This window comes from Lissotriton vulgaris, chromosome 1_1 (genome assembly GCF_964263255.1).
Source record: "Lissotriton vulgaris chromosome 1_1, aLisVul1.2, whole genome shotgun sequence".
NCBI lineage: Eukaryota > Metazoa > Chordata > Amphibia > Caudata > Salamandridae > Lissotriton > Lissotriton vulgaris.
In genome coordinates this window covers 1,321,092,565-1,321,116,060 of record NC_141685.1, presented here as the reverse complement: position 1 = coordinate 1,321,116,060, position 23,496 = coordinate 1,321,092,565, and the positions used below count along the sequence as shown (strand labels likewise).

Here is a 23,496-nt window from a genome sequence, read left to right as displayed (position 1 = left end):
GTCCAAATCTGCCCAAGAGACAGCTAAAACTCAACTAAGCTGTGAGGAATTCTCAACATTCTTCACGGATAAGGCATCACGCTAAAAAGAGAGCTCAGGATGGCAGCCAACAACCCCGCTAGCCAACTACCACCGCTGGACGATGCTAACACGAAAAACGATCACGAGAGTTCGAAAAACAATGCGCAATAGGCAACCTTCAAGCTATATGACCAAAATACCATTGCCAAAACTATATTGGAAATCAAACCAAATAACCACTACAATGACCCCTTCCCCTCAAAATGCCTAAAAAGAATCAACCATGTCGTCGTCCCTATATGGACAAAAATAATCAATGCATCACTATCTCAAGGGATCCTACCAGAATGCCTAAAAACAGGTCAAGTCCTCCCCATCATCAAAAAACCTACAGCAGACCCGGCAGATCCAAACAACTTTCGCCCAGTAAGCAATATTCCATTCCTTGCTAAACTAATTGAGAAATGTGTTAAAAATCAACTGAGCGACCGCATCGCTAATTTCAATCTGCTGGACAACTGCCAATCGGGATTCAGACCAGGCCACAGTACGGAAACAGCAATCTTACATATAGTGGATGATGCTCTACAGGCCCTAGATCACAATCAAACATGTTTATTAGTCCTTCTTGACATGTCGTCGGCATTTGACACGGTAAATCATGAAAAATTGCTAGCCTGGCTTCAAGGCAGGATGGGAATATCTGGAAATATTCTGAAATGTTTGAATCCTTCCTCCATAACAGAACACAAAGGTTCCTGGTCAACCATACGCTATCCCCTTCATGCCCAAATTCGATTGGAGTCCCTCAAGGATCAACACAGGATCAACACTATCTCTGTCACTATTCAACCTATATGTTGAACCCCTTACAGAAATTCTCCGAGACGCAAACATATCACATCACATGTACGCAGATGACACTCAGATCTACATCAAGATCGCGTCACTGGAAAACATCAAGACAATGAAGGAGGCCTTAAAAGTGTCACTACAATGGTTAACTAGCAGTCATCTGTAGCTAAATGCACAAAAAACGGAATTCCTAATAATATCACCTCTAAAGAACCCCACAAATGTGAAGGAATGGACCAAACTGATCACAGCGCTAAACTGCACCCCTACCCTTATTGACTCTACTAAATCACTGGAAATCACGCTGGATAAGAACCTAGACATGAAATCCCACATCCAATCAATGGCAAATAGTGCCCGGTTTCAACTGAACTCTATCAGAAAAGTGAAACATCTCACCACTACGACGGACCTCAAACTGGCAGTTCAGTCCTTAGTTATTTCAAGGATTGAATATGGATGTACAACACTAGCAGGTCTACCAAAATCTTTTACAGCACCACTGAAAGCCTGTCTCAATGCGGCCGCAAGACTCATTACTGGGTCTAGAAAATATGACCATATCTCCCCACACTTGAAAGCATTAAACTGGCTATCATACGAAGCCAGAATCCAATTTAAGCTGGCATGTATTACCCACAAAGTGCTCCACTACAAAACACCAAGGTACTTAGTCCAGAAAATTGAGCTATCAGGGGGAAGCAGACCAGCCAGGAATGCCAAGGAGCTGTTGCTGAAACCACCCATCTTTCGGAAGAAGAAAACGTATGACAGAGCGTTCTCCGGAGCAGCCCTCAGAATCTGAAACTCACTTCCTCCAAACATTAGAAAAATTCCAAACACGGCAACATTCAAGAGGGAAGCGAAGATCTTCCTAATTAACAATTTCCTCCCTTAGGAAAGACTTTCCATCAGTACTACCCTGGAATCTTGATGTAGAACTTAATGAAAATACACATCAGGACCATTTGGAGAGGATTACACTAACCAGATCCTAAATGTCTTATTGTTGAAATTGCTAAGAAAGACCAGTAGTTTATGTAAGAGCAGAGAGGCGCACACAATGAAGTCAATAGTATGAGAAAGTCCAAAAAGATATGTAGGTCTTCAGTTCTTATTTCTAAAAATATTCTTTATTTTCACGTATAACGGCACAGCCAACGCGTTTCATTCCCATTCGTGCCTTGGGAATTTCATCAGGGCATGTAATGGACAATCTAGTCCGTGCGATATTTCTCGAAGTCGTTCCTCTTCGAAAGTAATTTCAAAGGACAGTCACGGTAGGTCACAGTGTGTACCTGAAGAATGCTTTGTGCTTGGTTCCAAGTGGAATAATAATTCGAGTCCCCCGGATTATCTGGTCACTGTCACTATGGCAAGTCAAGAAGGATAAGGATTCCGGACCGCTCGGAGGGACTCCAGAGCGGAGGGGGGGTCTGAATGCATCCAGTATTCCATGAGGAGGAGCGGCGGAGAACGGTGACCCTATCAAAGGCACCGTCGTGGTACTACGTTATTTACAACCCCACTGAAGCCGGATTTCTGACCGAGCATTCAGACCCCCCCTCCGCTCTGGAGTCCTTCCGAGGGGTCCGGAATCCTTATCCTTCTTGACTTGCCATAGTGACAGTGACCAGATAATCCGGGGGACTCGAATTAATATTCCACTTGGAACCAAGCACAAAGCATTCTTCAGGTACACACTGTGACCTACCGTGACTGTCCTTTGAAATTACTTTCAAAGAGGAACGACTTCGAGAAATATCGCACGGACTAGATTGTCCATTACATGCCCTGATGAAATTCCCAAGGCACGAATGGGAATGAAACGCGTTGGCTGTGCCGTTATACGTGAAAATAAAGAATATTTTTAGAAATAAGAACTGAAGACCTACATATCTTTTTGGACTTTCTCATACTATTGACTTCATTGTGTGCGCCTCTCTGCTCTTACATAAACTACTGGTCTGACATCCCTGGCAGCGGATGGTGAGAGTAGTCGCACCGCCAAATAACTCTGAAACAGACGAAGTGGATGTGCGAAACCTTGGTCAGCTGCTGGTTGCTTCTGTTCATTGCTAAGAAAGACATATATCGGAATCTAATACATAATAACACTACTATACCGTTGTACTCTAACTGTAACACATGTAACTGTGAAGCGCTCTGATACCATGGGTCACGTTCGCGCTATACAAAACTCAATAAATAAAATAAAAAATAAAATAAAAACTCACGACCCCCAGCGATCTGACTGACATTCAACCCCGAAGGATACACCACACACCCAACCTTAACCCGGATGGCTGATTTTCAGGTAATGACCTGAAATGCCAACAGCCTTCAAGACCTAATTAAGTGAACTGCGATTCTTTGCAATATAAAGAAAACCTGCCCAGCAGTATTACTAATGCAAGAAACATGCCTGGTAGGAACCAGATGTTCTTTCTTAGACAGATATGGATATGATTAGGCCCTCCCCACAGGTTATACCAGGGGATCAAGAGGAGTAGCCATCCTCCTGCATAAAAATTTCCCTCTGGTTATAACGAAGACCTGCTTGGACCCTCAGGGTCTCTATGTGGTGGTCAAGGGCACAATGTCGGGGCTGCAGGTTAACATCCTGAGTTTATACATTCCACATCAGCTATGCATACAAACTCTTGAGGAACTCACAGACATTGTTGTGGGTCTCCCTCAGGGGATCACAAGTACAGGAGGGATTTTAACATGAACAAAACAGCCTAGCAACTTGGGTCTTGGATGGCCTCCATGGGTCTTTGCAATGCAAGGAGGACCTGGCACAAGGAGGACAGAGAATACACATGTCTGCATCTGCCAAAACCCTCTAAGACCCAGACCTAACGCTCCTACTGGCAACCTACAAAATACATACAACAGTTGTCAATATTTTCCTGAGCCGGATCTCAGACCATTCCCCTGCATCGGCATCCGATATGTGGGTTTAATGCGTGGTGTCTCATGGATGACCAGTTCACTTCAACTGTACTCCAACTGAGCCTCACAAAGCACACTTTGGGTGGCTAGATAATAAGGGCACAATTAGGGGAATAACCAAGCCATACCTCTGACAGGCAGAGAAGACCAAATACAGCCAGATCACTCCATTTTGAAACTGAATTATTAATATTAGAGAAACAGTATAACAAAAGCACTGTCAAAAGTCTGCATCGACAACTCAAGATCAATAGACTCTTGCTGCAGAAGCTAGCGCTAGATGAGGCCAGCCAATGTTAGAAAGCATGAACTTGAGGGGTGTACAAAGACAGGGACAAGAATGGAAAGCTCCTGTGTTGGCTATCCACTAGGCAGACGGGGCCAAGATAATCCTCAGCATTACAACCTCGACAGGGCGATACGTCACTACCATGGAGAAGATATCTGAACCATTTGCCAACTACTATAAGGCACTATATGCCTATCGCCCCCGGTAACAATGAGAACAATCCAGCCAAATCCTTACAGATATAACTCTACCTCATCTTATGAAGACTCAGAGGTTGAACTCGAAGACCCTTTAACAGTGGAAGAAATCAGGAAAGCCATACAAGACTAGAACACATGGAAGACTCCAGGACTGGATGGGTTCCCCCTAGAATACTATTGCAGTTTCCACAATACATTTACCTCACACCTGTTGCACCTATATGTAGAAGCGGCACAAACAGGCTCCTTCCTTCTAGAGTTGGATGTCGCCACCATAGCGGTTCTCCCCAAGGAGGGTCAGGCCAAAGAAAAGTATGCCTCCTACAGGCCCATTTCACTGATTAATACAGAGTTAAAGATCTTTGCTAAAGCGCTGGCAAATCGGCTCCAACAAGTCCCAGAGGCCCTTATTCACCCTGACCAAAGTGGATTATTGCCCCACTGTAGTACCTGCCACTGCATTAGACAACATGGAGCTGGCCCACCGTCAGGGCCTGCCCGAACCTGGTGCACAATTGTTAGTGGACTTTGAGAAGACATTCAACACTGTGGAGTGGTCCTACCAGGACCAAGACCTTCAGTGTATGGGATTCAGCCGTAAATACTATATATATTTAACTTCTCTACAGAGAGTCCACAGCATAGGTCCTTGTAGATGGGGTACTCTCTAACACCTTTTCAGTCCAATGTGGAACCAGAAAGGGTCATCCACTCTTTCCACTCCTCGAAATTCTGGCGATTAAACCCCTGGCCCGGTTCATCAACTGCAATGCTACGGTACAGGGCTGGAGATGGCAAGAAGTGACGGAGGACTGGATAGCTATATATGCCGATGCCATGCAATCCCCAGATGTCGGGTCCCTGTTTCATGCACATTCAGAAAATCTTAAAGGACGCCCCGGCCTTCCCACAAACTTGCATAATTCACTCCTGGTTACACTGAAAGGTGAAATAGAAACAGTGAAGTGACAGAACAATATCCTGACCAAACGATTAAGCTTTAAATATCTGGGTGTCCAAATAGTTGTGGTGCCGAAACTTACATGCAGCCTTAACCTCACTCCCCTTCTCAATAACACAAAAGACGATTTACAGAATTGGGCTAAACTCCCAGCAATCATATTGGGAAGAGTGGCTCTATTCAAAATGATGGTACTCCCACTGTACCTATATGCACTGCAAAATGTTCCACTCCCAAACCCAAAGCATGGTTTGTCAAATCCAATGCACTAATGTGCTTATTCCTTTGGTGAGGTCGAACCCCATGCACTGCCTGATACAAATGCTGGCAGTCAACATATGAGGGCAGGATGGGGATGGCAGATCTGCAATCTTATTATTGGGCCTCAAAGCTCCTGCTTATTAACGATTGGCTGACTGGAGGCTGGGGTGACCCAGCCTACTGTATGAAACTGGCTGTACTGGATTTAGGTACTGTCCTTGGTCTCCTCTTTTGGAGTCCCATCTCTACTCACACTCTAGAGATCACAAGTGTGGTGTTTTTGAGTTTGTGAGCCGCGCTCAGATTTACAGGGAGGGACAGAAGGCTGACACAGCAAACCCTGTTGTAGAATGGTGAGGGGGGCAGGATTGGGATCCCAACCCTGGGGAATGTATTGAGTGGAGCACACATAAAACCCTCTAATGAGCTGCAAAGGCACTTCCAATTAACACACACGCAAAGTATTTAAAGACCAGACACTGCTCAGTGCTTTCAGACCTACCGAAATATAGTCCGCTTGAAGAGCTGTTGATGATGGGCAGCTTGGGCCAAGGCGGAATGCCTAAGATATACTGCTCCCTCATAAATAACACTAGGGACAAATTTGGGTCCCTAAAACAGAAATGGGAATTCTGGGTAGGACCCCTTGATGACTCAAACTTGAGGGAAGAGTGCATGGCCTCCTGGGAAATTGCGACATCCTCCAGGCTTCGGATCATCCAGTTGCATTACCCGCATGTGATATATCTGACACCATGCTGCCTCTGGCACACGGCAGGCTTCCCGAACCCAGGTGCTCCCTGTGTGCACACCCGGACACTGATTTTTTCACATGGCCTGGCACTGCCCTAACATTGCGCAACACTGGAGCTTTCTTGCAAGAACATTCGCTTGTGTGTTGGAGAGAAAAATTGACATGACCGCCAGAGTTGCGCTACTGGAAATCTTGGACGACTTAGAGTGGAAAGCGTACTAGTGGGTGTGGCAAAAGTGTTGACCAAAAGAGGCATCACACATAAATGGAAATCCCCCAAACCCCCCATGATTTCGGGATGGCGATCAGCAATGGACTGGTGCTCGAAACAGGAGGAATCCATGTATACAGCTAGAGGTTGTCCCAAGAAGCATGACCGAGTATAGGGGAGATGGTGGGAATATTATGGGCTGATGAACATTGCAGGAGCTGTGGTCTGAACACATGGAGGTCTGTGTGTGAATGCGTGACGGGGAGGGAAAGGAGAGGTGGGTGTCTGTTGGAGGGGACAGATTTGTACTACCATGTTGAAGAATAATACAAACATAGTTAAAAGAAAATACATGCTGAACACAGCAACACTCCTAGTTGATGATGTTGTAGCCCCTGGGCCCTATTAACATGGCAGAATAGACTGATACATGATCACTAATCTGGTGCTAAGGAATGATGTCTATCAAGATATGACCTAACTGCATTGTTTGAGAGGCCAGTGCATACTCATAGTGCCAGCACACCAGGGTGATGTCCTAGCCACCCTAGGAATACAGCAATGGTTGGACCCAGTGGCACATGCTCACCCTACTAGCGCTCAGGAATGTCATACTAGTCAAATGGACCTAGTGGCATGCACACCCTACAAAGACTCCAAAATGAAGTCTTATCCAAATGGGACGGGCCTGATTTATACCCTGGCGGACATGCCAGGCAACGGAGTAAATTACTCCATTGCCCTGGTGGAAGGACCACCTGCCAGATTTATAAATGACCGCCTAGCTGGCAATCATTTATAAAGGCATTAGCCTTCATGGCGGTTCCTGTCAATGCATTTTACTGTTTGGAAGGACCCAGCCCTGAGGCAAACAGCTTTCTTTTTTTCCTCTCTAAAAAAATCCAAACACTGGATTTTCTTGATGAAAAGGAAAAAAATTAATGCTCCCCTTGCCATCTGAGGCTTATTTAGTGGCAGAAGGAACATTATAACGATTTTACTGATCTTTTATGCCAGGTTTTACCTGGCAGTAAGGACCAGTAAAAAATGGCACATGTCTGCCCAACCAAATTATGAAGCCATTTCTCTGATGGCCCTTACTCCCCAGGGCCCTCGGAGAAGTTTGGCCAAGGCGGAGACAAAGTAATCTCTGCTGTGGCCAAACTGAAGGTCCGTTTGCGTTTAAATCAGGCGGGGGGAACCTTCATATTGGCAGAATGTATACTTTGTCACTGTTGCGACAGAGTATACATACCGCCAATGTATAAATCGGGCCCTTAGTGACTTAATATGAAGGCCAAAGGTCAGCCTATGCTCAGGAATGATGTTCTATCCATGTAAGACATGACGGCATGCAATGATAGCCGGCGAATGATCATTCTACCAGCTCTGAGGAATGATAGCATAGCCACAGGGAGTCTAGTAGAGTAGTAAGATAGGCCAGAGCAAGCTCAGCCTTTTATAGTTCATGAACAATGTACTAGCATGCCATGATAAGCCAAAGGGTGCTCGTGATACTCACACTTAGGAATTTTATACCATTCATTTGGGACCTAGTGTCATGTCAATATAGGTCAATCTATGCAGAACCCGCCAGAGCTACGGCTCGATGTCCTATCCCCATTTGACCTAGCAGTGTAATATAGTAGGCAAACACACTGTCACCCCACTTGTCTTCAAGACTTATGTTCTATCGATATCGGTCATAATGCCAGGCCATGCTCAGTCTACCACGCTAGGGAGTGACATCCCAGCCGCATGGGATCTACAAGAGCAGCATGTTAGGACTGGGCATGCTCTGTCTAGTATATATGAATAATGTCCTAGCCATGTAGGAAGTAGAGTGGTATGTCATGATAGGCCAAAGCGTGCTCTGCTAGCGCTCAGAAGGGATGTTCCATCCACCCAGGGCCTAGCACCATGGTAGTACAGTCCAGCTCACCCTACCGGCAGTCCATGACTTCTTTGTGATGAGCCTCTGCAGTAGTTCCGCCTGCCTCGCGCACACAGCTTGCAACTGCCTGAATTCCTGAGACAGCTGGAAGAAGGCCTCCTCCATTTCTTGCTCAGTTCAAAGAGAAGCAAACATAGAATTAGCCCACGCGCCATGCAAATCCAAGACGAAAGTGCCCTGGCTGGCGTTTTTCGTATGAGTAAGTAAGCATTTTATTTGTTGATTAATTAAAATCATTACAAACAAGGAAAGATAAAAGCTACCAAGAAAAACAAGCATATACTAAACACAGAGTTATTAACATCTTAAAGTGATCCACCAATAATACGATAACCATTCCAAAGGACAATGCATTGTTTAATCACGTCAAACACAACAATGAGGAGGGTGATGACCCATGCAGAGTTTAGGTCTCTGCCAAATTATGTTGACGATCTAGATCAAGTCTTGTCTTCTCACTATTAGGGAACAAGGCTACTATAACATCTTTGACTTATTCATGTATTTGTTTTTCATTAGGTTATTCTTGTACGTACTTATCTATTACATTTTAAAAGGATTGTTTAGGGCTCTGGAGGGAGCCAGATTGCTCCTAATGTGTGCCAGGGGCTGCAGAGGGTGGGTTTGGGCACTCATTTTTAGAGACTTGGGCTCATGTTTGGCCCAGGTCAAAAGAGAGAAAGGCAGCAATGGGAAACAGAAGAAAAATAGAAAAAAAGACATCAGGGGCGAAAGAAACCCACAAGAGTGTGATAAAGAGGCAGGAAGTACAAGGAGATGAAAGAAGGAGACATAAAGTGAAAACAATACTAGATAGGCTTGCTATTTGGTATGCAGTGTGCTTCGAAAAAAACATTTTTGGACCCCCCGGCTTGTTATTTTTATTTTCTCTTACTAATGAAGTCCTGGAGCCAGAGTACCGGACAGTTATTTGAAAGGCTCATGACAGAAATATAGTGAAATATATATACGTATTTTTATCCTCCAAAGAAGTGAATATTTAGAAGGAAATTGCATCATGTCATGACATTAAGTGGTGGTGGCTGTGTACCATTTTTAGGTCTCACGTGCGAACGCTGCGCATGCGCTGTTTCGCTTGTTATAATTCTAGCACTAAACACACATGTATCTCTTATAAAGGAGGAGTATGGCACCTGCGGTCCTCACTCATGTAATCATGTACTGTTCTGTTCATATGAGACCCCCAGACCAGTACACTGGCGGGCTGTGTGCATGTTGTGTAAGGCGTGCAAGGGAGCAGGATAGTGTGGATGTGAGTGTGAGATTGGCGAAAAGGAAGGGTCCATTTTGGATTTCCCTGGTTTAAAATAGCCCAAAATGGAGGGTGTGATGCATTCTCCCCAGACAGCGGGAGTGTATTGCCTGCACTCCTGAGCTGAAGGGTGTAATCTTTGGAAATGGCAGGATAGAGGCAGGGCTGGCTTTAGATACTCCTTGGTAACTCCTTTAGTAGGGAATTGTGATTAGGCCTTCCTGAGCACTACATGTGGGTTAATGATGGAGGCTGGTGGTAAATCAGCAGATTCTGTTAGATGGAGGAATAATTCTAGGCAGGGCCTACCCCTTGTGTGTCCCCAGAGTGCTACTTTAGGGAGAGTGATCACAGCCAGTTGCAGAAGCTCCACATACCACTGATCGCATGTTTTGGGTATGCGTTCCTGGAGCCAGCATCGGTTTTGCTGCCAGTTTCTACAAAATCAAGGAAGAGGGTGCTCCGCAGAGTACCCGAAGGACTACTGAGATCCAGCGCTGGCATTCTTGCCTGCCAATTTCCCAGTGGTAAAGGCGCATCCCCTGAATTCTGCACATCTTTCTTAAAGACCTGTAGGTCTGCTTGTGACCTGGAACCTTGCCTGAACTGATGAGAAGGGTGAAGCATGGCTGGCCTAAAAAGAGCAGATTACTCATTGAAGGAGATGCCCAGCTGCTGAGCCCAGTAGAGGGGCATCTCAAAAGACTGTTTGCAAGCGAGTAATCAGAGTTGTCCTGAGTCTGCCCGAAGATTTCTTGACCTTCAAAGTATTAAGCAATGTGAGCTGAACTAGTTCAATGACTCCCCCAAGTATAATTGCTTCAGAAACTGCTGACAGAGAACATACTTGTGCTGACTCTAGCTTCTACCCACCACGACTGGGGTCCTGCACAGTGACCAGAGGGTAGCAGCAAACTTCTGGAAGTTGTGGGACCTGCCCGATCAGAGCCTACTTCTAAAGAGCTGCTGCTCCTGCAACTGGTCCTTCGCAAAGAGAGGGAGGTGCGACCACCTTGGCTGAGATGCTACAATTGCCAGCAAGTATGGGCATCATTCATCTGTAGCCCACAGGTCCCAATGCTCTGAGTTTAGCTTAGCAAGAGCCCGACAGCTCAGGTGAAATGAAATCATTACCTGTAGTGAACATTGACTGTGATCTTTACTACGGATGTATGTGAATTCAATACTTTAACAATAACCCCGCTTAAAGAGAACTGTTTATTAAAGGAAATAGTAACTGACCTGCGGGCCATGAAACTCATCTACGCGCATAGCAAACAGCAGCTGAGCTTTAATATAGGTTACTGATTTATATGTCATTAACTTCAGTAGCACCAATAGTCCAAAAAGTTGTGATGATTAACATGTCTTGGTCGCATTATCCCATGTTTCTGTGATTAAAGTACTACTCGTTTTACTAAACGATAAAGCAGGGCTGTACAATGAATTATGCTTGTTGTTTGACTTTTGAGTTCTGAATCTCTTCCTCCACATTACCTCCTTGAGAAACCTTTGACTGCTTGCCCTTTCTCCCATTAGAGTCAAGTGCAGAAAGGGTGTACATGGCCCAGTTTACTTTGCCATGATAGTAAGGATCCCAGAACACAAGAGACAAACACCCCCACCCACCCAGTAACCCCTGCTTGGCATGTGGCCTCCCAAACAGGGTCTGACACACATCATCCTCCAGGGAACAAGGATTGGTGCCATCTGCGTTAATCACACTTGAGCAGGGGTCTTGCTTGTTTTTTTGCTAACTATCCAGTCACTCCCAAACTATCTGGGAGAGAAGCATGACAACTGATTTCGTTCTCATGCTGTTCCCTCCCAACCTCTCTTCACCTCCCGATTTCAAAGTACCACTGTCTCCGACTCCAGAGGTCATCCCTGGGCTGGGTGGGCTATATTAAACCGAGAATCTATATCTGCAGTTGGCCCTTCAGACATTAAGGCTGAAGAAGAGGAGAAGGCCAAGACGTTTGAAAGGGAGCAGTAGAGATTAGCTCATAAGGAACAAGACAAGAGGTGGAAGAGATAGGAGAAATTAGCCCAAGTGGAAATGAAAAGGGGGAAAGAGGAGAAGGAAAGGGAATTGTAAAGAGAGAGAATTGCCTTGGAGAAAAAGAAAATCTCAGAATGGTATGTTATGTTATTATAGCTAATAATGTACACAAATCACCCGGAAGGGGTATCTCGTCGCAGATAGCTTATGAGCAAGGAGACAAGTTGAATCAGTCCTGAAATAACGCAATTTTGAGAAGCTTCCTGAAATTACCATAAACTTGACTTTGGGGTAAGTGAAGTAGAAGTTTATTCCAAAAGAAGGGAGCAAAATAAGAAAAAGATCTGCCCCCAGCTTGGGCTTTGAAAATATGTGTAACTAAAAGCAAGGCAAATGAAGACGGCTATATCTGAGAAAGGCAATTGCCCGCCAACTCTGCAAGTTTTCCACCAATAGTTCCAAAAGTGATTGGAACATGTATGTGGAAGGTAGGGGAATTTTGGGATGGTTTGGGAGCTCTGATATAGCATGTAGGCTGCAGGCTTTAAATGACATTTCCAATGGGGTTGCTTTAATGAGTTCCTTGCGGATGGAAGGTACTTCAGTCATTGGGAGAATCCCGGGGCTAATCAAATGAATTATGAGCGAATGAAGGAAGTTCTCATAAGACGTTTTGGGTTTGGGTCGAAGCCACCTCAATACCTTGAGAGATTCTTGGAACACAAATGATTGTTGGTGTTCCATTAGAAACTTGAAATCGTTGCGTATTGTGTGCGTAGAATGAGCATGTAAACAGGATGAAGGTAAAGGATTTTTACACCCTTAACAAACTGATGGTAACAGCAACTTAGTGAAGAGTTCTTTGCTTCACTTACACAATATTTGTCTGACTGACTTGACAGAAAAGGATCAAAAGAAACTTACATTGCTGGCAGAAAAGTGATTAGCTAAAAGGGTTAATTAAAGGCTGGAATATCTTAGCATTAAGCTAAAGAAAATGGAGAAAAGCTGTCAACAGGGAAGTTGCAAACATGAGGGTAAGGACCAGCATAATTTCCAAGTGTCGAGTCCCAGCTGGCTGGCACAGATCCGGGTGGGGGGGAGGAGTGCTGGTTTAAGGAGGAGGTTAAGAATTAATAAACGCACCTCGTTGCTGTGCCTTGCCGCTCTCTCCATAGTCGTCTCCAGAACAGAGCACCCAGGAAGCACCCAGGCTCCCCTGAGCCAATCACAACGCTGCAGTGTAAACCACTCTTCCCCTCCCCTGCTAGGTCAGCAGAGCAGCCCCGCCCCATCTCGCCCGCAAAGCTGCTGCAACATGGAAAAAATTAAATGACAATAACTTGAGTTATTATCATTCTATTTTTCCTTTGGTGACACTGCTTAAAAGCAGTGGGGCAACGCTCCTCCGCCTTAGCGGCGGATCCGCCGCTGTCCAGAACTCGACACATGTGACTAAGCTACTAGACGGGGAGCAAAAGAACAAGCGGGGAGGAAATGAGTTCCCTCCACTCCCAAAGTGGAGTGCTGACTTGACGTAGGTGCCACAAGAAGAGGTATTACAAAACGGATTTTGAGGTGAAAAATCCTGTATCTACCATGCCTAGCATAGGCAGCGTGTTAAATCTGGGTCAAGGCACCTGCGAGGACCTTGGAGCACTCATTCAATTTGCTATGGACATCTGCGAAAGGGACACACAATGTCCTGGAGTACATTCATTCAAATACCATGGGGTTTATGTTGGAAGTAGGCAACAAGTGTGCAGGGAAGGTTCTTGTGCTGGAAGATACAGGTGCTTTACTGGCTAGGTTTTAGATGGCTAGGGTAAAGAGGAAGTATCTCAGATCTGAGAAGATGTCCTAAGGTGCCAATAGCACAGTCCTGGTAGCCACTGGGGACGAATTTGGGTACCTGCTTATCAGAGTAGAAGTAGAAATCAGTGGTACAATAGCCATAGGGTGAGAGGGTACTGGATGTCTTCCAACCAATGATCTAGTTGCAGCCGGTCTAGCACTAAGGCCCAGATGCCTAGATGGCTTCAACAGCATCAGCTGTGTTGAACAGAGCACAGGCTGCTCATCAATCTTAAATGAGACAATGACCATCCAAATTTACAGAGACCAAAGAAGGGTAGTGAGTGGATTAGGGCAGTCTCTAAGAAGACACAGGTTGGCGCACCCACTGTCTCTGCTCCAGATGAAGAGGAGCATGGGATACTCAAAGCAGACTATATGTTGTATTCTGGTTCACTGTCAGAGTGGAGGAGACACCCAGAAGGAGCTTCGCCAGGCACAAGTTGAGATCCCCATACGTGTGCATCCTCAGACGTATGTCCAGGAACATGTCAGCAATAGAGTGCTTGGAAGACATTACATTGGCTGGGAGGATGGACTGTGTTACAGTGAGCTAGCCTATCCTGAGTGAGGTGCTAGCAAGAGGCTCACAGTTCTTCTAGTGTGCAGAAACTGCCTCTTTAACTGGATCATGATATTTAGTAAGCAGGACACTGGGGCATTAAGAAGACACAGGTGTGGTTGGGCTCTTTGTTTTACTGACCAAGAATGTGCCAGGACCTGTCCGACTTGACAACTGAGTGGTAGGTCCAGAAGCCCAATAGAAGACCACAGTGCCATTGGTGAAGCTGCATGTAGTAGGTGCACTATTTGTATAGCCGTACAACACATTCATCTTAGTTGTGGTGGATCATGGCACCAGGTCGCCAGAGGCGGGACCTCTGAGGAGCACAGCAATAAAGGTAGTTGTGAGTGCACTTCATGAGTTTGTTTCACTGGTCGGGGTTTATAAGACTGTAATCTCAAAGTATGCATTGGATGCAACAGAGGTCTGATACACACTAAATATAATCACACAATAAATGTATACATATATAAAAATGTGAATAAAAGGTCACACAGCAAACAATTGAAAACATATGTAAATTGAAATGTAAATTGATACTTGTATAGCGCACTACTCACCTGCAAGGGTCTCAAGGCGCTTGTACGAATACCGCTGTGGAACCCATCCTGGCTTTCCCTGTGAGGCGTCCACTCCTGGGCACCCCCAAGGTGGAGACCAGGCATCCTTAGCGTTGTGGGGGCCGTTGTGGAGATTAAGCAAGCTATTGCCCAGAGTTGCAGAGTGGGACTCCATGATCGGAATAGGCACCGAGGCGAGAATTATCAGGTCGGTGGAATTTTGAGCCCAAGACCCGCTGAGGCGGGGAATTGAACCCTGGTCCCGGGCTAGACCTCTGCATCAGGGTCTGCCGCTCTAATCATTGAGCCACACTTCTCCAGTAGCCAAATGATACCCAAAGATTTAAAGCTCCAAGAGTCTTCCAAGCAGATTAAACATCAGGGATCGGATCGCTGCACCACACTAACATTAACAATGAAACATTTGAATTGGAGAGTATTTGACTAGCTATGTACACACTAAGGGCCTGACTCACAAGCTGAGGGATATAACATTATATTGCTATTGTAAATCAGCCACCAGGACAAAAAAATACAGTTGAAAACGTTGTCACCACTTGCTATTTTTTTCTACTTATTTTCATTAAAACATTCAGGTATCCACAGAAATGACACCTTGCTTTATTCAGAAGTTTGACCCAAGAGCATGAGTCAATGATTCCATAGTCAAGGTGAAAGAAATGGGTACAGTCATTAAAACAACCTCAACATTTAAAAGGCCTTATTCTGCGATTTGCGGACGAGATGCCCTCATGGATGCCAATTCATCAAAATGCTAGTGTAGCGGAAGTGACATCACATGCCATGTGACCCCCCTGGCTGATACCAGAGGAAGTGACATCACATGACTTTTAAAGGATGACATTACAGGAAGTGACATCACCTGCTCTTTGACCCACCCGATGATGTTACAGGAAGTGACATCACATACACTTTGACATGGTGACATCACAGGAAATTACATCATCTGCCCTTTGGACCCCCATGAAATCAAAGGAAAAAAAAACAGCAGGAACTTTGACTTGGTGCTATCACAGGAAGTGATGCATCTAACTTTTTGTTACTTGCATCACACACAGAGGCTGGAAATCCCTATAGATACAAAAAGTACCCTATAAACTTACTTGTTCATACACACATGCTCATACATCCCACAGACCACGCTCTCAATGACACACATGGCAGTCCTGTCATATTGCCCCCAGTCAAAGTATTTGTTCAAACCATAATATCTGGCTCTATGGACATTAGGCACAATGTCAGTGAAACTGTGTGTGGAGGTGTCTAGTAGCACTGCGGACGTGGCTTGGCCTTCAGTAGCTCACAATGATTTTCACAGCTCAGAAGTAGCTCTCACTACAGAAAAGGTTGGAGGCCTCTGATGTAGGCAGTCACAGGATAAACTCACTGGTGGGTGAGATGGCCGAGTGTCTTTCAAATGCAAGCATCTCAATGCGAATGGGTTAACATTAACACAGCTGTGCTGTGTACTGCCTTGAAGAAGTGCAGCAGGTGCTGCCTTGCAAGAGTTATCCGTGCGGGAAATCCTGATGCTGAGGTCTTATCAAGTTTTAACCCCTCGAAGGGTTGTGTGAGTTTCATGAAAACATGCTATACTTCATGTGACATTCACATGCTATACACAGGTTTAATGACCACAGGACCACATCCTAGCTTTTCCCTATCATGCAAGCAGACCAGTTATAACCACCAGAAGTTCAGAAATGAGGGGGGGGGGGGGGGTAGTATTTTCACTAATGTAGACTACTAAACTGGCGTAAACACACACATTAATAAAACACAAGCACCAAATTAGGAGGCAACTAAGGAAGCCAAACATGGTCACAATCCGCAACCCCATTCCGCCATACTAGGGGGCATATTACCAAGCAATAGCGATAATTATCGCTATTGCTTGGTTAGAGACAAAAATTTACAGCTGAGCTGCGGCGATTTTTATCACAGATAAACCTTGGTATTACCAAGGTTTATCGCAAATGCGATAAAAAACGGCCGCAATGCATGAATATCGCTCAAAAGTCAGCGATATTCATGCATTACTGAGCTAATGCTCTTAGCCATGTTATCCACCTACCATTGGATAACATTGCTAAGAACTGCTCAGGGCAGGTGTTAGCTTTTGGAGATATTCGCGCTTAGCGCGAATATCTCCAAAAGTTGGTAATAGGAGATAGCGATGTTAGCAACTGTTTCCAGTCGCTAACATCTTGGCACGCCCACTTTGCATGTCATTAGTGATAAATATCACTGACATGCAAAGTGGGGCCCAAGATGGTCGCTATCTCCTACTAGCTGTCGCTAACTGGTGTTAGCGACAGCTAGGTAATAGGGAGATAACTTTATCTCCGCTTTCTTGGCTTTTAAAGCCAAAAAAGCGGAGATAAATCCCCTTGATAATATGCCCCTTAGTTTTGGAAATATCAAAATTACGTGCTAATGACATTTACCTCAGTGGAGTTACGCCAGTCATAGAGTACACTTTTTAAATTTTGCAACATGTTTGCACAGTCATCTGATTTTGTGCCCTTGCACTGTCTGGTCCCTTCGCTAATATAAAAGGAACAAGCTTAAGAGACATTTCAATTGAAATATATTCATTTACTGGCTGATAAACCTTGCACGGGTGACTGCTCTTTGTTTTTGCGTCCTCATATGTGTGTGTGTGTATCTAAATTAATTGGACACAGTATGGACAAAAAGGTCACGGTGAAAAGGCGACATGAAGAAGAAACCCATTTTAAAGCACATTTCTCTGTGAGGATTTGGTAACAGTGTGCGTATGTAGTGTATACATGAGACCTGAATCCTAGCACAATATATGACGTTGCTAAGTGTTGTACTAAATCTGACCGTTACCTAATTAAACATTCAAAATAATCTTGCATTCTTAATATATATATTAATAGACTCCAATATCACATTATTATTAAACACTTCAGAGAGAAGGGAAATAAATGTCGTATTGTGATGTCTTTGATCAGTGTGTTCCAAGTATGAGTCTTTCACCAGAATAAACATTGACACATGACTTGTACTTGTTGTACAGGGCATTATGTTGACTTAGAACAAATTCAGCCGAGTTCAATATTTAATGTCTGTTGAAAATGTCATAATATCATCGGCGAGGATACAAGACAAGGAGCGCTTCACTTCATAACTATAAAACTATACTTTGTTTGCACGAAGGCAAAGGCACACAGTGATGCTATTGGGAGGAAGACAGAGCGGAATTAGATCAGACAGAGAACAAAGTTGAATATTTGCGACTGAAGCAAAAATCAGCTTTAGAAAGTTGTTATGAGTAAAGCTGTATGGCTTAGACTGGAAGAAAATAATGTATACAGGAGAGTATGGACCTGCGGCTTGTGTTGATAAGGGCGGCTGTATCACTAAAAGGAACCTATTCCCTGGTCAGCCACCCCAGTTGTGAGTGCAGAATTACACAGCTGCTGTGCAGTGGCTCACTGGACTGAAGTGAGGGAGTGAGGAGACTCTTGTACACCATGGGGGACATGTTATTGTACAGACCCATGCTCCGCCCATAATCAGGCAAGACGGGGCCCTGGCTGTGCTTACGGTGCATGTGGAACACTGGCTGCACAAGAGGAGGGAGGAAATCCTACATCGAGAGGGAATCCACAAACAAGCGACACATTTTATTTCCACTCAAGGCCCGCTGTCCCCGTAAAACTGATTAGGGCTCGGCTAGCCCTGTTAGAGTCAGAGCAGACAGCGGAAGCGAAGAAGCCACTTCAGGCCATGCACTGGCCATTGGCTACTGCCCCAGGGACCATCATAATGATGCACTTGCCACTAACTTGGGACTTATGGGGGTATGGCATTCAAATAAGGCAAAGCACTTACTTCTACTTGCTGCTTGCTTCTTTAGAGCAGCAGAGGTTGGCTGCGGGCCCGCGGCTCACACAGTCAATATGGCAGACAACGTATCGTCTACATTTTGACAGAGTATCAGCCATACTCTAAATATGGTCCAAATATTTTTCTAGAGAAGGGCATTGCATTCCAATTTTCCACAGTAACTAAAGGGAACGTCAGTGGACACCCTCCAGCAAAGACGGACACAGATTGAGTGGATTTTAAATCACTGCGGGTGACTTAGAGCCAGGGGACGCTCCCCAACAGATCTCTGCCTTTGGGGCTGTGGGAGTGGAGGGACATTCTTCCATAATATATGGACATGACCAGTGCTCCAAACTTTCTGGATCGAACTACAAAGAACCCATGGGAGATTACTATGGAACACCCTCCCAAAACAGAGAAGAAATGCATCTTACACATCTGGGGAGTAGAACCGCCACCAAAATAGGCCTTATAGTAGCTAAGCGGAATGTTGCACGACTATGGGGGGCAGCGAGGATCCCAAACGTGAGGGAATGAGAGCGGGATATGGACTGGTGCATGTTGAATGAGAAGCAGATATATAAAACTTTTCAAATAAAATAAAATAAATAATATATCAAGGGAGGGGCTGTCCGTGGGAAAAGATCTGGGCAGGATGGCGCTCTTATAGGGGCTTAGATGTGGGGCCCACCTCATCACACGAAGATCGGGAACAAGACACACTTCTAGCCTAGAAATACTGTGGAGACAAATCCGTCCCTATTACCTCTTACTCAAATCACTCTACCCCATGTGTACAAATGAAAGTCCTTTTTTCCAATCATTGCCCTGCTATCTCTTTTTGCTGTTTGATGATATGTCTATTTAATGCTTTTCTCTTTGTTTGAAAATAATAAAAAGATTTATAAAAAAAAAATCACTGCAGGCGGTAATTTGGGACCCTCAATTTTAAAGTTTCAGGAGTTAACTGGTAAAAGTTGACGTCTGTAGTTTAGTGGGATGTCAGAGAAGGAATAAAAACATTACAGCATGACCGTCCAGTACAACCCCCACTACGCTAACACACATCCAGCAGCTTAGGGAAAGCTTTGAAAATGTAAAAAAGAAAAAAAGGCTCACTAATCTGGGGAGGATTAATAACAGCATAATCCTCTTTACAGCAGTATCTACTTATCTGCGTCTAGATCTCCACGTGAACTCTGGCCTGAGCGCACACAATCCGATTTAACAGCATTGCACTTTCTACTGCACCATCCTGGCACCACACAGAGACAATTACACTTGCCTCTTAGCGGTTAGACCGTGTTCATTCATCAATCATCCCAGCCCATGGTACATATCCATTTGTAACTGCTGCGCCTGCGGTGCCCTCTGGGGAGCTCCCTGACTCTACCTTTTGCGCCCATAATTCTCCCAGATTCGAGATCAGCCATTTCATGCTTCTCTAGTAGCCGAGAAGAGGAGTAGCAGCGTTGTTTATTAACCAGCCCATCACATGAACCATAAAGCATCTCATGAGCTGCAACTGATGACACAGACACAATTTCAGGAGGCACAAGGAAGGTCACAGTTGCTACTCCCGTGCTCTTCCTTGCCACATCCATTAGTCTTTGAAGTTATTTTACTAGGTTTACCCTTATTTTTGGATTTTCTTATCCTGCTTTCATCTGTTATTTTATCAGAGTCAAGAGCTGGGCTATGTCATTTCGTATGATACTACTCAGCCATACTTAATTTGTTGTAACTTCCTGTGACATTAGGAAGGTCAAAGAATGTGATATCACTTTCATTTCCCTTGTGATTTTGATGAAATACCACCTGTGTGTGTGTTTTTGCTAGGTTTCACTTTCTGGTTGTCAGTTGCCTAGAGGCCTGGATAGACCTAATCTGCCCCTTTCTCGAGCACTTGGTTAGAAGGTGGTACTAATCTGTGCGGTGTGAACTATATGGGGTATAATGCAACCATGTCTAAATTATTTAGAAATGAAAAGTTATTTTGGCCAAACGAATGCGGTAGTCACAATGTAAAGGAAAATAACCATATGGGTTCTTGATATTTTCGGTCTGGGACTGAAAAACAGCAATACATAAAATACAACTGAACAAGTGCTGAAGGGCCCAACTGGAAGTGGTTAACAACTATATTCTTCCCACAATAGGACCCGCCTCTTTGAGTTGACACGCATGTGATGGACTCGAAGGGATACCTCGCAGCCCTATACAGGGCTAAGTGGGGCGGAGAGATTCCCAAACACATGAGATCAGTTCTTGAAGTTTGGAAGTAGACAAACAGGTATTTGGGAATGGGAGGGAAGTCTGGCAAGTGAAACACCCTTATGAGATAGCGATGCACCAACAGAAGTAGGCAAACTGAGGGGTCTTCTGGAATTGGACATCATCTGCATCAGCAACCTGGGTGACATATGGAAAGGGTCGAGGACCAGTTTCTCTCAAAACACTTCACAAAGAATACCTAATGGCAGACCTGCAGCTTTAATGCTACATTCAAATCGACATGCGCTTTCATCCCATAAGAAAAAGAATTAGAACAGAAATGACGTCACCACTGGAGGACAGCGCCCACTATGAAACTCTCCTCAAAAAGGCAATCTTTTTGATCTGTAGGGCAATAGTCAACAACTTCCCTGATCGTCTAGGGCAGCGGTCTTCAAATTTTTTAATGGCGCCCCCTCCTCCGTGGAAAAAAATAATAATAATTGGGCCCCACTCAGAATTTTTCATAATTATTCTATTAAATTGGCAATATTTAAATATGTCAGGACTTATTTAAACATTGCAGCTAAGTTCTGTTACCATTTTACAAATGCACCTAAATACATGATTGCCAAACACATTATTCTCGTCAGGCAGGCCTTACTAGCGAGTAAAAGTATCCACAGTGCGATTATTATAAATGCAGTGCTTAATTTGTGCCAGTGCTTTCCGGTGCTTAGCACCAGCACTTATTTCCCAGGGCCGGGTCTATATAATTTCTCTCCCCTCGGGGGTGTGCCCAGTAATTATTGCTTGCCTGTGGTGCACGTTCCCTGTTCTACTCATAGTCAAGTCAAAGTTTCTTTATTTGGTTAAAATTTAAAACCATCAAAGCATAGATCACATCACTCCTCTTATACATTACACATTATAAATACGACAGACATTAATACATATGCAAATTTTAAAAAGACCATTTACCGTCCATAGATACACCCCCCAACCAAAAAAACACCCTTGGCATTCAAATAAATACATTAAAAGTTTGTCACACGGCTTGTATCGGGGCAAGATGGCCACTGACAGACCGTAGGAGAGCAGTCGCACTACCCCTCTCTCCTGCTCTGGTGTAATGGATGCGATACCCTGTGCACCCTGTACCCGATAGACGATGCTGCTCATCACAGAGTGGCTTGCAAAATTGTTACGAAGTCCCAGAAAGACGACACAGAGAAGTACTCACCTGGAAGACTCCGAGGCAGTCCCATTGACACTTAATGTGGTGTGGCGCATGAAAGCCTTTCTGAAGATCCGCTTTGCACAGGGAAGGATACAGCGCATACATGCAATGGCGCCTAGAGGAGTGAAGCCCAAAGAGCAGAAGGAGACAAAGGAATCAGCCCTTGTGCCTGCATCTACAACACCAAGTACAGCGGTTCCCATATCACTTCGTGGGGGGGCTGTCACGAAGAGACTGGCGGCGGCGGCCAAGAACACAGAAGCGGCGGGTGGAGCATCATGACCAAGATGCAGGGGAAAAAGACGCAGCCTCCGAACCTAGCAGGAAAGGCATCAGAGGTCGTTTACCTGCCGTCGAGAGAAGTAAAGATGTTGCAGGCAAAGACATGCTGCGGCAGCCTACCTTATTCGAAGTTTTCCCCGCGACGGCTGGGACACTAAGATCCGAGGTGAGCCTGGTTGATACAGGAAAGGCCCCATCCAGACTCCTCGCAGCATCGAGCAGGGTGCTAGACAGAGCGAGCGGAGCCAGGATGGAACGGGTGGGGACGAGGATGGACCAGACAGCGCTGTGGCAGAGACAAAGGCAGGGAGGAAGGATGGACCGGCGAGAGCCGTCGCACCGGCTTCTGCAGCGCAGGGAATGACGCTGGACACAGAAGGCCATCCACAGATGGAGGTAAGGGACTCAGCAGTAGTTGCGAAGCCCGCTCCAGGAATTGAAACAGTCGTTGTGGTGAGAGCAGTAATCGGAGGACAGGCATTGGCCCCGGACCTGGTCCCGGCCCCGGCTTTTCCACCGGCCACGCAGGTACAGCCACAGCAAAAAGAAATGGTGGGGACTGTGTCCACAGGCCATATAGCGGGGGGTAACACCTCACATAAGACTGAGAAGGGGAAAAAGGCAGCTATCCAGGCGCTAGCTTTGCAGGCAAAATGAACGGAAGCAGCTAGCCGCTTGAAGCACAGGGGACTCAATAATAGAAACGAGAGTTTGAAGAACAGGACAAATTCTGTCCCAGGATATGCAGGGCCAGGGAGATCAGGAAAACAGAAAGAAACAGCAATACCTGGGTCCCCCAGTGATGACTGTTTTTTTTCATTGAATGATGATACCCGGTCCTCAATTTCAATTGGGTAGAGCATGTCTGGGGATTCCGAGTTTGAGTCCGACTCTGGGTCCAAATCAGATATATCCACTGAAGAGCGCACCACACTCCACAGAGAATCTGTAGGAACAAGGCGTCACAGGGGGGGATCTCGGACCAAGCAAAGGCTAAGAAGTAGCCCTCCATACGGGAAGGTGGCCAAGAGGTTGGATTGAGACTATGCCGCAACATCCCAACTATACCAGGAGAATGGTGGCCTAGATGCACAGCAGTGCACTGTTGAGCAAGAGACGCCACAGCCTCCTACTATGGGAATACTATTTGGCACTCTCAA

General features: G+C 45.2%; 1 protein-coding gene across 1 annotated transcript in view; it reads right to left on the bottom strand.

Annotated features, from left to right (window-relative positions):
- Positions 1 to 8,569, bottom strand: part of LOC147749081 (TRAF family member-associated NF-kappa-B activator-like) — a 31,537-nt gene extending 22,968 nt beyond the window's left edge. Inside the window, exon 1 of the mRNA XM_086936527.1 lies at positions 8,458 to 8,569. Within this exon, the coding sequence (XP_086792653.1) occupies positions 8,458 to 8,569 (112 nt within the window). The remainder of the gene's footprint in view (positions 1 to 8,457) is intronic.
- Between the last annotated feature and the right edge of the window lie 14,927 nt (positions 8,570 to 23,496).